Below are 15,583 nucleotides of genomic sequence, written 5' to 3' on the forward strand. Positions count from 1 at the left end.
GGGAAGCCACTGGGGCAAGGAAGGGCCTGGGCAAAGCATCTGAACAGCTGTGTGCACCAGACCCCCAGGACAGGACAGGCTGGGCCAGGGACTGGGGTCGCCCTCCCAGGCAGGGGACCAGGAGTGTCCAGCTCTGGCCACCTGGGATAGCAGCGCCAGGCCAAGTGCACCCTCCACGCTAAAAAGGAAGTACAAACGGAACAGGGGAGGCCCCTGGAGGGCGGTGGCCACGGTGCCCATGGGTGCACACCCCCAGCCTGGTGCCGGGGTAGGAGAGCTGCCTGGCGGGGAAACCCAGGCCCAGGCAGGGACTCCGGGGGATGATGATGGGCGCTGGTGGCCGGAGCAGGGACACAGGACACCAGTGTGGGGACCAAGCTTTTATTGGTGAGGGCACGTGCTGGTGTGGGTGCTCAGCGCCCGGCCGGCCAGCAGGCACACAGGGCCCGGCGTTCGGCCTGCAGCAGGAGGCTCTCCGTCTGCAAAGCAACGAGGGGTGTGAGAGCTCTGCCAGGCAGCACCTAGACCCCGGGGGCCGTCCAGCTCCCGGCTGCCCCCCAAGACCTGCCCACTCCCAGGACTCCTGACGCCTGAACCCAGCTGCGTCCGGACACGCCCAGCCCCAGCCCCGCAGACTGACTGCAGGAGACCCTCAGGGACCCCTCGGCTGCCCCTAGACCCCCCTGCACTCCCCTGCCTCTGCTGCTCCTGCCCTGGGCCTGGCCTCCCTGAGCCCCACACCTAAACAACTCTTGCGGCTTCTCTTTCAGGGGCCCCTCTGTCCTGACAGCTCCTCCAGCCCCCCAGGGTGGGCTGCCCGTGGCTCCAGAAGTGTCCCCAGGGGACACTCCAGGTCTGAGGAAACCCCTGGGAACTGGGAGGAGAGGTAGCAGGGCAGGGTGTCCCCTTCTTCCTACTTCTCCGAGTGCTCCCCCTTCCCAGAAATACACCTTTCTGTCACAAACGAGAACTTCCTTGGCTTCCAGACTTGGCGGGGTGACTCGGGGCACCCCAGGCCTGCACCCACTCCCTGCAGAGAAGGAGGGGGTCCGGGGTGGAAGCCCCCAGACAGCTTGGCACAAGCTGGCCTTCCAGCCCATCTGGATGGTCTCCTGCGTCACCCTCTCTGCCCACTGGGAAAGGCTGGCTTGGGACAGGCTGTCCTTTCCGGTGACCCCGGGAAAGGAGCTAGAGAGGCCACCGGGAGGAGCCGAACTGGGCAGATTCCACCCTCTACCCTCCGTGCACCCCTTGGGAGGCTCACCCGAGCGTCCAGGCTGTAGGCCGTCTTGCGCAGGTCCTGCAGGGCGCGCTGCATGAACTCGAAAGCGTGGCAGTCCACGCACGGGCGGCCTGCGCGGGGGTCGGGGTAGGGGGGGTCCGGGTCAGGGCACGCTCGCAGCCGGGTCCCCCCAACCCCGGGCAGCGGCCTCCGTGTGCCCCCCGCCTCCCGCCCGCGGGGGCGCCCGGACCACCCGGGAACAAAGGCGAGCCACGCCCCTCCCGGGCGCCCGAGTGGGGTCAGGGCCCCCGGGGACCCCTCCGCGTGCGCGCGCGGCACCTACTCTGCGCGGGGACGGCGTTCCCGGCGGCGGGCTCGGCGCGGGCCTGGGCGCCCAGCAGCGTGGCGCTCAGCACCAGCAGCAGCAGCAGCAGCAGCAGCCGCCGCGGCGGCGGCGACCTCGGGGGTCCGCACGGCGGCAGGGGGGCCATGGCCGAGCGGAGGGAGCCCGGGCGCCCTGCAGGAGCCGACGGTCTGCGGCGTCCGCCCCTTGGGCAGGCGGACCCCGACCCCGAGCTCGGTTTCGGCGACCCACCCGCCCCGACCCCCCGGGACCCGTGAGCCCACCTCCAGGGCCCCGCCCCCTGGGACGAGCGAACCCCCCCCGGCCCCGCCCCCGGGCCTGGAGGCTCCCCACGCCCCCGACCCCCAACCCCCGCCACGCCCCCCGGGCTCTGCGACCCCTCCCCTCTCCCGCGTCCTCCGCCCAGTGAGCCCCCGTCCCGCCCTCACCGCGGTTCGGGGGACCCCGCGACAGCGGCGCGGCGACTCGAGAAAGACGCGCTGCGTCCGGCGCGCACCGCGCATGCGCCCCGACCCCGCCCCAGCCCCCCATCCAACGTCGTCGTCATGGAAACCCCGGGACCGCGCGAACCGCTCGCTTAAAGGGACCGAGGTGATGGCTCCGGACGCGGTACGCGCGGCCCCGGCCGGGATCCGCACGCAGGCGCCGTCAGGCCTACCCTACAGGCGTGGGCTCCTGAGGGCTGCCTGCAGGAGGCGGCCCCTGGGCAGCAGCTCCAGAGCCGCCGCCGGCGGCCCGGAGACCCGGGTGTCCCTGGACCGATTCCGAGGGAGAGGGCTCGGTGCCCGCCCGGGGCTGGGGGACAGCGACGGCAAACGCGCGGCCTCTGCGCCCAGTGAGCCAGTGGGTCCAGTCAGGGCGGGTTGCGCCGGGGATATCGGCTTCGGGAGCGACCCAGGCCCGGGGGGCCGTCCGGGCTCCGCCCCTCGCCCCGGCTCAGCCTCGTGCCTGACCTTCAGGCCAGAGGCGCAGGTAAGAAGCCATCGGGCTGCCCGGCCCCCGCCAGCGCTCCGTGTCCGGACACACTCCACGCCGGCCGCGTGGCCTGGGACGGGTCGCGTGGCCTCTCTGCGCCCTTTGCTCCCTAGCGATCGCACAAGGTCGTGGGAAGTAAAGAGCCGAGTGTGGCCCCCGCGGGCGCCCCGAGGCGCGCGGGAACCACCCGTCCTTCTGAGAAGGGTGCTGCCTGCTTGGCGTCCACCGGGTCTTTACGAGGCGCAGCGCCGATGCGGAGGCGGCGACCTCCCGGCCGTGCGCCCTGGAGCCGCCAGCGGCCCGCGCGGCACCGGGCAGCCCCGCGCCCCCTTGGTGGTGGCAGCGCCGGGCCGGACGGCCTCCACCCCACCCCCGGGCCTTGGGTCGGGTGGCGGCCGGGCACGGGATGGGACGTTCGCGGCCCGGACCTGACGCGGGCGCGCTGGCCTAGGGGCTGGGCAGGGCTTGCGATAGCCACGCTCTGCTCCCCGTCGGGCCCCGGGGAGGGCTGGGCTGGGCAGGGGGCGTCCGGAAACTCCGACGGGCCGCCTTCCCGGACGCGCGCGTTTCCCTGCCCTTCGTCCGGAGCCCCGCGGCGCGGTCCAGCCTCACCGTCCTTGCCCCGCTCGCTGTCGGTCCCCGGCTGCGTCCTCCCTGCGACCGAGCGGGTACCGAGAGGACCGCGCCGCCCGGGTCCTGAATCCCTGCCCCACCCCCGCCCGCGCCGGACTCCCGGCGCCCCGCCGGCCCCCGCCCTCCCCGGATGCGGACCTTCCGTCTCCACTGGGTCTTCCTCAAGCCGGCTGTGATTTCTTCCATATCCCAGGGGAACAAACTTCTGAGCCCCTCGACTCGCCATCACTTCTCCTCCCCGTCCAGTTTCTCCCCCTTCCTCTCTTTAAAATGCCTTTAGTTTTGGCTGTTCTGGGTCTGCGGGCGGGCTCTGTCTAGTCGTCTGGCGGGGGCTTCTCACTGCAGTTTCTCCTGCGGCTAAGCTCGGGCTCAGTGGTCCCACAGCGGGCGCAGTCTGCCCAGACCGGGGGCTGACCCTGTGTGCCCTGCGTAGGCAAGCGGATTGCTAACCACTCGACCACCAGGCAAGTCCTTTCTCGAGCCCACACCTGTTGCCTGGGTTGCCAGCAGCTGTCTGGCTGGAGATGGACGCGGAGGAGTGTGGTCCATGTGACCGTGGCCGGTGCGTGGGTCCAGGAAGCTCTGGGAGCGGCTGGCTTTGATGGCCCAGAACCCCCAACCCCTCGGCGCCCTCCACTGTGGGGCCGCGGCCAGGGGCATCTGATCAGGGCCCGGGAGGAGGCTGCCTCCTGCTCCTCGTGCGCGCCGCCCCGGGCGTCGTCTGGTGACCCTGGCCCCGGTCCGGAGGAGATCCGCCCCCCGACTCACCGCGGAGACTCACCGCACCCACTCTCGGCTGTCACCGACCCCCCTGCACTTACACCACCACCACCACCCCCACCCCCCACCCCCGCCAGGGGAAGCCCAGTGGGGAGGTGGAGCCCAGGGGGGTTGCCAGTGAGCAAGCGGGCACAGAAAGGGAGGAGGGGAAGGTGTATGTGCTTGGAGGTGGGGGGCTGGCAGGCTGGTTTCCAGCGGCAGAGGCTCTGCCAGCAAATAGCGACAGAGGAGTGTGAGCCCGGCTTCGCGGCACCCAGGGCGAGCGGCTTGGGCGCAGCGTGAGTCCCGCGCAGGCCTCTTCTGCTCACCTGCAAGCCTGGGGGCGGACTGTCTCGATGCTGCAGGGGCAAGAGCGGCCGCAGCACAGCCGCCACAAACAAAACCCACACCGCTGACAGCACCGAGACTGTGTCGGCGCGGAAGGTATTTAAAAATGGCTCTGGACTAGGGATGCTCCCGCAAGTGGCGGAAGAAAATTCACACGCCACTTGGAAGAAAGCATCTTCACCTCGGGCCTTGGAAAACGAGTGAAATGGGTAGACACACACACTCCAGCTCCATGCTGTCTGCACGAGGCTCACTTAATCTTTTTTTATTTGCGCCTTTTTAAAAAGCGTGTTCATTTATTAGGCTGTGTCGGCTCTGAGCTGTGTCCTCGTTGGTTGCCGGGCTGGGACTCTTATCTGTGGCTCTCTAGTCACAGAGGGCAGGCTTACCGCTCCCCAGCTTGTGGGGTCTTTGTTCCCCACCAGGGATCGAGCCCCCGGCCCCTGCCTTGCCAGGCAGATTCTCAACCACTGGACACCAGCAAAGTCCATCCCTGAAAGAGGCTCAGTTTAAATCCAAAGACACAAGTAGATCGAAGGCAAAAGGATGAGAAAAGGTATTCCCTGCAAATGATACTTAGAAGAGAGCCAGGGTGGCTAAACCATCGCCAGACAAAAAGGAGCTTACATCAGAAAGGTTTGCAGTGGACAACGAAGGACATTCTCTCGTCAATGAAAGGCTTGATAGGGCAGGAAGGTAAGACAGGCATCAGTGTCAGCACACCCAGGGAGAGACTGAAAATACACGGAGCAAAAACAAACAGAATGTAAGACGCAGTTCTCCAGGAACAACAGACTTGAATACCCCACTCACAGGATCGGATGGAGCAATCAGAGGATGAGGAGGAAGACGGCACTCGCAACCAGACGTAACGGACGCGCCCAGGACACCTGCCTGATGACACCCATCCTTCTCAGGCACACGTGGGATGCTTTCCAGGAGAAACATTTTCACTAAAGAAGTCTTCACAGATTTGGGGGCAGGGAGGCACTGCACAGCTTGTGAGATTTTAATTCTCAACCAGGGATTGAACCCAGGTCCTCAGCAGCAAAAGCACAGAATCCCAGCCGTTGAATCACCAGGGAATTCCCATCAATAGATTTTAAAAGCTTGATGCCGTAAAAAGTAGGATGGTGCTGGGACTCGATAACAGAAGGAAAAGCGGAACTTTGAAGAGCCAGAGGGTCAGAGGAGAAATCACAAGGGAACTTAGAAGTGACTTGGAGAGGAATGGAAAGAAAACAAAATGCACCAACACGTACCGGACACTGCGAGAGCGGTGATGAGAGGGAAGCTATAGCTATAAACACTCACGTTAAAAGAGAAAGGTCAAATCAACAGCCTGATTTTACAGCTTAAGGAGCTAGAGGAACAAGCAACCTAAGCCAGGCAGGAGGAGGGATTCCATGGTGGCCCAGGGCTCGACGCCCGCTGCCAAGGACGGGCTCCATCCCTGGGCGGGGAACGAGGTCCCGGCAGCTGGGTGTTGTGGCCAAAAAGAAAAAGCCTACAGAGGGAAGGAAAGATTAGGATGGAGATACGAAGAACGAAACAGAGACCAGAAAAGACAGAGAGAAAGATCAGTGGAGCAAAAAGTTGGTTCTTTGGAAAGATCAGCATACTTGAGAAACCATTAACCAAATCAGTTCAGTTCAGTTCAGTTCAGTCGCTCACTTGTGTCTGACTCTTTGCGACCCCATGAATCGCAGCCCGCCAGGCCTCCCTGTCCATCACCAACTCCCAGAGTTCACTCAGACTCACGTCCATCAAGTCCGTGATGCCATCCAGCCATCTCATCCTGGGTCATCCCCTTCTCCTCCTGCCCACAATCCCTCCCAGCATCAGAGTCTTTTCCAATGAGTCAACTCTTCGCATGAGGTGGCCAAAGTACTGGAGTTTCAGCTTTAGCATCATTCCTTCCAAAGAAATCCCAGGATTGATCTTCTGAATGGACTGGTTGGATCTCCTTGCAGTCCAAGGGACTCTCAAGAGTCTTCTCCAACACCACGGTTCAAATGCATCAATTCTTCGGCGCTCAGCCTTCTTCACAGTCCAACTCTCACATCCATACATGACCACTGGAAAACCATAGCCTTGACTAGACGGACCTTAGTCGGCAAAGTAACGTCTCTGCTTTTCAATATGCTATCTAGATTGGTCATAACTTTTCTTCCAAGGAGTAAGCGTCTTTTAATTTCATGGCTGCAGTCACCAATCTGCAGCGATTTTGGAGCCCAAAAAATAAAGTCTGACAGTGTTTCCACTGTTTCCCCATCTATTTCCCATGAAGTGATGGGACCGGATGCCATGATCTTAGTTTTCTGAATGTTGAGCTTTAAGCCAACTTTTTCACTCTCCTCTTTCACTTTCATCAAGAGGCTTTTGAGTTCCTCTTCACTTTCTGCCATAAGGGTGGTGTCATCTGCATATCTGAGGTGATTGATATTTCTCCCGGCAATGATTCCAGCTTGTGCTTCTTCCAGTCCAGCGTTTCTCATGATGTACTCTGCATAGAAGTTAAATAAGCAGGGTGACAATATACAGCCTTGACGTACTCCTTTTCCTATTTGGAACCAGTCTGTTGTTCCATGTCCAGTTCTAACTGTTGCTTCCTGACCTGCATACAGATTTCTCAAGAGGCAGGTCAGGTGGTCTGGTATTCCCATCTCTTTCAGAATTTTCCACAGTTTATTGTGATCCACACAGTCAAAGGCTTTGGCATAGTCAATAAAGCAGAAATAGATGTTTTTCTGGAACTCTCTTGCTTTTTCCATGATCCAGCGGATGTTGGCAATTTGATCTCTGGTTCCTCTGCATTTTCTAAAACCAGCTTGAACATCAGGGAGTTCACGGTTCACGTATTGCTGAAGCCTGGCTTGGAGAATTTTGAGCATTACTTTACTAGCATGTGAGATGAGTGCAATTGTGTGGTAGTTTGAGCATTCTTTTGCACTGCCTTTCTTCGGAATTGGAATGAAAACTGACCTTTTCCAGTCCTGTGGCCACTGCTGAGTTTTCCAAATTTGCTGGCATATTGAGTGCAGCACTTTCACAGCATCATCTTTCAGGATTTGAAATAGCTCAACTGGAATTCCATCACCTCCACTAGCTTTGTTCGTAGTGATGCTTTCTAAGGCCCACTTGACTTCACATTCCAAGATGTCTGGCTCTAGATGAGTGATCACACCATCGTGATTATCTGGGTCATGAAGATCTTTTTTGTACAGTTCTTCTGTGTATTCTTGCCACCTCTTCTTACTATCGTCTGCTTCTGTTAGGTCCATACCATTTCTGTCCTTTATCGAGCCCATCTTTGCATGAAATGTTCCCTTGGTATCTCTAATTTTCTTGAAGAGATCTCTAGTTAACCAAATGGACTAAGAAAAAAGGAGAGAAGACACAAATTACTAAAATCAGACACGAAGTATGGAGGCATTCCTACCAATTCAGCAGAAATGAAAAGGATTAACAGAGTACTGTGAACAGCTGTGCGCCAGCAGGTCGGGTCAGCTGGATGAAATGCGCAAATTCCTAGCGCCAATGGAGAAGTGAGGCGACTGCGACAGTGATCAACAGTCTCCCAAGAGCCCAAAGCCCTGGGCCCCACGCTTCAGTGGCGGATGCGAGCAAACACTTAAAGAAGCGTTAACACCAAGGCTTCTCAAACTCTTCCCCAAACTGAAGTGTGAAACAGTTCCTAGCTCACTCCATGAAGCCAGCCTACCAAGGCCAGAGAGACCCTGCAAGAAAACCACAGACCAACGGTTCTTATGGACATTGAGGCAAAACTCCTCGACAGAATCCAAGCATGCTGGACTCAGCAGCAGAGTAGGAGGACCGCCCTGGGAGCCGGCGCAGCAGTGATCGCAGGGCGTGGGCGGCTCTCCGGTTCCTGATCCCGGTGTCAGAGACAGTGCCTTTACTTCGTGCAAAATCAGCTGTGTGTTCATGCTTGGTGCACGGTCCTGTACGTATTTACTAAGAAGAGTTACGTATAGTTCTAAACAAAGAATGACACAGAAGAGACGCGCATTCAGACAGAGACAGAACGTCCTCAGGAAGGAAATGCCGAAGGATGTTTCAGGCTGAGATAAGAGATCCAAAGTGGAAGATCGGGAACTAAGGTGGGGGGGGGCGCGGGGCGGGGGGGGGGCGCGGGGCGGGAGGGGGCGCCGTGAGAGGAGAACCTGGGAGTGAGTGTAGAAGAGGCTGTGATTCGGCTAAACAGCAGTAGGAAAACAGAATTAAAATACGGGACAACATGTAAATCAAGAAGGGGCAAATGGGGTTAAAATGCTCTGGATAAAATGCCCTTTAAAGGGTCTGTATTTCTGGTAGGACAGTGAAAGCATCATTAAATATATTTTTTCACTTTTTTTTTAACGTTCATTCAGGTGTGGTTGACAGGTTAATACACAATTTGATTAATTTTTATATATTTATAGGTGGGAAAATTAATAAAGGGAAACCTCACTAAAATGCAGTCGGGAGGCCAGAAGGGGGCACTCTCTGCAGTACCACTCAAATCAGTCACTGGAAGAATTCATCAGAGGTCGCCGCAGGAAAACTGGGCTTCCCTGGTGGCTCTGCTGGTGAAGAATCCGCCTGCAATGTGGGAAACCTGGGTTCAATCCCTGGGTTGGGAAGACCCGCTGGAGCAGGGGGAGGCTGCCCACTCCCGTGTTCTCGGTGGCTCAGCTGGTAAAGAATCCGCCTGCAATGCAGGAGACCCCTGTTCGATTCCTGGGTCGGGAAGATGCCCTGGAGACGGGAGAGGCTGCCCACCCCCGTGTTCTGGCCTCTGTATTGCATGTTTGTCCCAAACTGCAATTCTTTGCTATTCTCCATTCTGTACAGCCCATGGGGTCGCGGTCAGACGACTGAGTGACTCTCAATTTCAACTTCACAGGGAAACACGTGCCAGCATCTCCTACAAGGACTCACCACCCCAGCAACTCAGGCAGAAACCGTCCTCACTCTGAACTCTCACTTTTCTCCACTGGACTTTGGTTCAGAACAACCCCTCCTGACATCCACCTTCTCTCTGTGGACTAACGCGCTTCCCCTCCGCTAGACCCGCCTCTGGCCTCTGTATTCCATGTCTGCCCCACGTTGCAACTCTCCGCTGTTCTCCAACAAACTCAGCTTTGCTGGTGAGATGGCTGTTTTAAGGTCAGCACGCACCTGTGAGGCCGTCACCTCCTGAAGGTGGGAGCGCCCCACGCCACCCCTACCCGAGCACCCTCCGCCTCTTGTTGGTCGCCACCTCCTCTCACTGGCTTCTCCCCCAAAACCACCACCGGTCGGCTTTCTGTTGCTAGCCTGCATTTTCTACAACTTTATGTAAGTGGAATCATGCCCCATATATTCCACTTTTTGTCTGTTTTTATTTTTATTTTTTGGCGACACCATGCAGCATGCAGTATCTTAGTTCCCCCACCAGGGATCACGCATGCACCCCCTGCGCCCCCACACACCCTGCATCCCGTGCCCCCTGTGCCCTTGCACCTCCTATGCCCCCTGTGCCCCTGCGCCCCCTGTGCCCCTGCAACCCCTGTGCCCCCTGAACCCCTGGTCCCCTGTGCCCCTGGTCCCCTGCACCCCCTGTGCCCCTGGTCCCCTGCACTCCTGAGCAGAGTCTTAACCACTGACCGCCAGGGAGGTCCCTTTGTCTGACTTCTTTAAATTAGTAAAATTACTTAGAGATTTGTCTGTGTTGTTGGGCTCATCAATAGTGCATTCTTTTTATTGGTGAGCAGTGTTCCATTGTTTGGAAAAACCACAATTTGTGCATATGTTTGATGATAAACATTGGGGTAATTTCCAGCATTTGGCCATTACAAGTAAAGCTGCTCTGAGTATTCACGTACAATTCTTCATACTGACATGTGCTTTCATTTGGGGTTTTTAATATCACTACTTAATACCTTTTCATGTTTCCCCTAGCTTCCGAGCTATTTCAGATGGCTGTAAGGCCTTTGATGCCCGTGCGTCTCCCCTTGCCGTCTGTCTTATTCCTGGTTCAGCTCCCGGTTGAGTTCTTCTTCTTTGTTAGGAGCTGTGTGTTCCTGCTTCTTCACTTATGGCCATTTTCGTTGGATGCCAGGTATTGTAATATTCATCATGTTGGGTCACTGGGGTTTGCTTCTCTTTTAACGTTTCTGAGCTTTGCTCTGGAGTGCACGTACATTACCTGGAAATAACCTGACCCTTTTAGGCGGCACTAGGCGGGCTCAGAGCACGTCTGTCTGTGTCAGTCACTCAGTCGTGTCTGACTCTGTGGCTCCATGGACAGTGGCCTACCGAGCTCCTCTGTCCACGGAACTCTCCCAGTAAGAATGCTGGTGCGGGCTGCCACTCCCTTCTCCAGGGTATACTCCTCACCCAGGGCCTGAACCCAGGGCTCTTGCACTGCAGGCGTATTCTTTGCCATCTCAGCCGCCAGGGAAGCTCAGAAAACTCCTTGGTCTGGGCCCATCTGACCCTATCACTAAAGCAGCAGCTTTCTGAGCGCTCCACTCGACGCCCTGTGGCCGCTGGAGACACAGCCCCTCTCTGGCCCCGCGAGGGCTGTTCGGGGTTGCGCCTGGCCTTGTTCAGTTCACACACTGAGGGCCTTCCAGGACACAGGGCAGAGCCGGAGAGCTGAGCCTCTTCTCTCTACGGTCCTGCCCTAGAAGCTCCGGTCCCCATGGGCCCCCGAGTTCAGAGCACTGCCTCCTCGAGTCAGTGGTCTTGGGGTTCCCCCTCCCTGCCCCACAGCCGGAACGTTCCTCCAGGGGCAGGTCGGCCAACCCTAGACCCATCTTGCTGTCTGCCTTCTCCACTGTTCTGCAGTGCTTATCTCCACCTGAAAAGCTTCAGTTTGTATTTTGTCCAGTATTTTTAGATGTTTAAAGTAGTCGTAGGCTGATGCGAAGAGCTGATTAATCAGAAAAGACCCTGATACTGGGAAAGACTGAGGGCAGGAGGAGAAGGGGGCAACAGAGGATGAGATGGTGGATGGCATCACCGACTCGATGGACACGGCTGTGGGTGGACTCCGGGAGCTGGTGATGGACAGGGAGGCCTGGCGTGCTGCGGTTCACGGGGTCGCAGTCGGACACGACTGCGCCCCTGGACGACAATAACTGTGTGATTTCCACAACAGGAGGAGGCCAGGTGAACACACGCTGGAGCTGGTGTCACGCATTCTCGACTGTAATAAGCGAAACAGACCCACTGTGCTTGCTGGGGAAACTACTGGAAAAAAAGGAAGAAACAGTGAATTGCTTCTAAACTCATGTGTGTGATAACATGAATGGTGAGGAGAATCAGCCCAAAGGAAAACACAAAGGAGAGAACCAATATAGCAGTGATTTTTATTCAACAATAACGGACAAAATGTTCCAGGTGGTGGACAAAGACTGTCACTCGTAAAAAGCGGCAACGAGAGCAGCACCGCGGCGCGCTTTCTACGTGGGACACGACTGCACCCTAAGGAGGCAGAAAGGGTGGGAGGAAAAGAACGGGCGGGGCCTCCCTGGCGGCCCAGAATCCACCCGCCAGCGCTGGGGACACGGGTCTGATCCCTGGCCCGGGAAGAGCCCACCTGTGGCAGGGTCCCCGAGCCTGTCACAACTGCTGAGCCCGTGCCCCCCAACAAGAGAAGCCGCCCAGCGAGAAGCCCAGCATCGCCACGAAGACCCCGCATAGCCGACAATAAACGAACTAACTAAATTTGTTTTAAAAAGGATGGATCAAAGCTATACCACGTAAATACTCTTTAAAAAGCAAGGCTAGGATCACTACGTTAGTATCAGATAAAATGGATTTTAAGGCAAGCACAGAAAAGACACAGATGAACCCACTGTGATGGTGGGAGGCTGCCATGCCCCGGGCACCGAGGAGAGCCTGCAGGCAGAGGTCAGGAAGGCTGTGGGTCAGCACGGCGCCACCGAGAACCGCACATAACAGACATCTATAGACGGCATGCTCCAGAGCAAGACACGCTTCCTCCTGGACGTCCCTGCCAGTCCAGGGGTTAAGAATCCGCCCACCAGTGTGGGGACCACAGGTTCCGCCCCTGGTCCCACGTGCCGTGAAGCAGCCAGGCCTGGGCACAGCTGAGAGCTCATGGCCTGCAACGAGAGGCCGCCACGCTGAGGAGCCGCGCACCGCGGCCCGAGAGGGGCCCCTGCTCCCGCACACAGCTCGGGGAAGCCGGTGCAGCAACGGAGACCCAGCAGAGCCGGGAGTAAAGAAATGCATAAATAAAGGCGCCTTCTTCTCACACTCACTGGGAACACCCGTCAGGACAGGCACTCTGGGCTGAAACACACTCCCTGACAAACTCAGAGTCACAGAAATCACAGTGTCTGCCCTGAGACCGCAGTGCACTGGAAGTGGAAACCACTTCCAGGAAGACAGGAAGATAGCTGGAAAATCTCTGAACACTCGGAGACTTTAGAATGCACGCCTGGAAATTCCCAGGCAGCCCACTAGTTAGGACAGTCCATGCTTTCACCTCCAAGGCCTCAGATTCAATCCCCCATCAGGAACCAAGATCCCAGGAGCTGAACCAGAGCCACAAACCACCCCCCGAAAATCGGAAAACAACAGCCACAAGAAAACCTGCACGCTTCTAAAAACACATGAATCAAAGAGGAACTCTCGAGAGAAATTGAAAATAATTTGAACTAAATGACTGAATAAAAAGGAAACACAACTCATCAAAATGTGTGGGATTCAGCAAAAGCAGTGCTTAGAGGGAAATTTATAGCATTGCTTGCCTATATCAGAACAGAAGAGGCTCTGTGGGCAACCATCTAAGCTTCCACCTTCAGAAACGAGAAAACGAAGAGCAAGTTAAATCCAAAGTCAGCAGAAGAAAAGAATTTTAAAAAGTTGAGAGCGGAAATTAATGGAATGGGAAAGAGTAGAGATCAGTGTGATGAGATAAAACCAGTATTTTATGACGAAACGGACTTGTTTCCGTTTTCTCGTTGAAGTCTAGCTGATTTACAACGCCGTGTTCATTCCTGCCTCGCAGCAAACTGATTCAGGACGCTGAACGTCGCTGCCTTTGCTGAGCAGCAGGCCCGTGGTGTCTGCTCGTTCCACTGACATGTATAAAAGCTTACACCTGCTAGCTGCAGCTTCCCATACCCCAGTCTGTTCTCTGTGTCGTGATTCTGGACAAAACAAGAAATATTTGAACGTACAGTTTTTCTGTGCCCGTCTGGGCCCCCTCCCGCCCCTCGAGTAAGGGCTGAGTGCCTGCCTTCATCAGATCCCAGGAGAGAACCTTTCTTCTTGTCCTCGTGAGGGGGTGCCGCGGCCCACCCTCGCCGGGTGTGCAGGCCTGGACTGCATGGCCCGTGGCTGAGTCGTCGGACGTACAGCCCTCTGTCTCAACAGCTCACATGCCTCGCTCTGACCTCTGACAGGCAGGCCTGAGAGCTTCTGAAAGACTGTGTCCCGGGTTAGGATCCTCAGGTTGGTGCCAATACGAATCTCCCTTTCTTTCTTTGGTCAATTATGGATGAGTCTTCTGCCAATGCTAGCTTGGGATATCAGAGACAACCCACCCTTCCCAGAGGACAGCTGGAGTTCGCCCCTGTGAAATGGAATATTTCCAGCCACGTCAATAAACAAAGACGTCTTGGCCATTAGGGGTTTCGGCCCCCCAAACGTGATTTCTGAGCCCAGGAGAACAGAGCCTGCTATCAGCCAGTGAGCTGCTACCACGAGCTGCCGCCACTCCCTACAGTGAGCAAGCAACTAAGGACGGATAACCTCAATCGCAGGACGCTGGCCCAGAAGGCCGAGGTGGAAGGAGTGATTTCAGGGAGCCCAGACGCCTGCATCTGCCCGTACATAGCTGGCGCTGGCGGTAAAGAAAAGAACCCGCCTGCCTAGTGCTGAAAGCTGCCTGACACCATGTGTGAAACGGCCAGTGCAAGTTCCATGCGTGAAGCAGAGCACTCAGAGCCAGTTCCCGGGACAACCCAAGGGATGGGGTGGGGAGGGAGGTGGGAGAGGGCTTCAGGATGGGGGACACGTGCACCCGTGGGCGATTCATGGGGATGTATGGCAAAAACCACCACAATATTGTAAGGTAATTATCCTCCAGTTAAAAGGAAAGAAAAGCAACTGCCTGCCGATGCAGGAGACATGAGATGTGGGTTTGATCCCTGGGTTGGGAAGATCTTCTGGGGGAGTAAATGGCAACCCACTCCAGTATTCCCGGGCCTCCCTGGTGGCTCAGATGGTAAAGAATCTGCCTGCAATGCAGGTGACCTGGGTTCCATCTCTGTTTTGGGAAGATCTCCTGGAGAAGTAAATGGCTACCCATTCCAGTAATCTTGCCTGGAGAATTCCATGGACAGAGGAGCCTGACTGGCTACAGTCCCTGGGATCGCAGAGTCAGGCACGACCAGAGCGACCGAGCGCACGCATGGAGACGCACCCAACGCCCCGGCTTGAGACGCCTGGCTTTCCTTAATGACAAAAACCCTTTGCTGTTCAGACTACCGCCGCTTGTTACAAACTTCTCTCCACCCCACCCGCATCCTCAGAACCGTTCTCCCAGGATCACTTGAGATGCTGTCTCCCGGGCTTAAAGTCCTAAAAATTCCCACCAAATAAAATGTAACTCTCAACTTTGGGGTTGTGACTATTTTTGTTTAAGTTGACACCTGACCCTGTGCTCAGGACCACGGGGACCACGGGGCCCACTGGCTCCTTGGTACCCCTCGGCTGTTCCGGTGGGCTCTCCTCCTGGCCACCTTCACTGCTCTTAAGGGACGATCCTGACATTTTTATTCAAGCAGTTTCTACTTGACCTGTAGCCTTTCTGGGCTGGTGCATTTCCTAGTCGGGGACCCAGGAGGACGAGGAAGGAGGCCCAGGGAAACAGGAGTGGCCGGTTTGTTAAGTTTTGCTTAAGTTGGAAAAAAAAAAGTTGCTAGATGGTCTGAATAAACCCTCTGGTAGTGAAAGGACAGACAGAATTAATTCAGCTCCCAGGAACAGGGCGGCCTGGGTTCAATCCCTGGGTCGGGAAGATCCGCTGGAGAAGGAAAAGGCCACCCACTCCAGGATTCTTGGGCGTCCCTGGTGGCTCAGCTGGTAAAGAATCTGCCTGCAAAGCGGGAGACTGAACTGAACTGAGGATCCTCTTAGGTTTTTGTAAGTAGATTACCAAGGTCAAAGGCTACTGGTCTGACTGAACTAAACGTAGCTGATATTCAGAGCCTGGGAGAATTTTTTTTTTTTTTGCCTTCTCCGCTAAGCTGCAT

General features: G+C 56.8%; 1 protein-coding gene and 1 long non-coding RNA gene across 6 annotated transcripts; one reads left to right on the forward strand and one right to left on the reverse strand.

The window, feature by feature from the left end:
- Positions 1-367: 367 nt before the first annotated feature.
- NICOL1 (NELL2 interacting cell ontogeny regulator 1) lies at positions 368-3,792 on the reverse strand. 3 transcript variants are annotated; one of them, XM_042251726.2, is made up of 4 exons: positions 3,333-3,792; positions 1,566-1,739; positions 1,265-1,353; positions 368-479 (listed from the first exon to the last, which is right to left on the reverse strand). In XM_042251726.2, the coding sequence occupies exons 1-4, from the start codon at positions 3,418-3,420 to the stop codon at positions 414-416; spliced, it is 417 nt and encodes a 138-aa protein (XP_042107660.1). In that variant the 5' UTR covers positions 3,421-3,792; the 3' UTR covers positions 368-413. The 3 variants fall into 3 exon arrangements, with proteins under 3 accessions (XP_042107660.1, XP_027827216.1, XP_060273466.1); XM_027971415.1 differs by lacking the exon at positions 3,333-3,792 and adding an exon at positions 2,015-2,089; XM_060417483.1 differs by lacking the exon at positions 3,333-3,792 and adding an exon at positions 2,015-2,089 and having other exon boundaries at positions 1,566-1,771.
- On the forward strand, positions 2,166-14,944 carry LOC114115363 (uncharacterized). 3 transcript variants are annotated; one of them, XR_006060234.2, is made up of 4 exons: positions 7,914-8,425; positions 8,747-9,644; positions 10,248-10,407; positions 11,452-14,944. It is a non-coding gene; the product is annotated as an uncharacterized LOC114115363 (long non-coding RNA). The 3 variants fall into 3 exon arrangements; XR_009601108.1 differs by lacking the exon at positions 7,914-8,425 and adding an exon at positions 2,166-2,558 and having other exon boundaries at positions 9,211-10,407; XR_009601107.1 differs by having other exon boundaries at positions 8,747-10,407.
- The last annotated feature ends 639 nt before the right edge of the window (positions 14,945-15,583 follow it).

The sequence above is a fragment of the Ovis aries genome, chromosome 6, assembly GCF_016772045.2.
Source record: "Ovis aries strain OAR_USU_Benz2616 breed Rambouillet chromosome 6, ARS-UI_Ramb_v3.0, whole genome shotgun sequence".
Classification (NCBI taxonomy): Eukaryota; Metazoa; Chordata; class Mammalia; order Artiodactyla; family Bovidae; genus Ovis; species Ovis aries.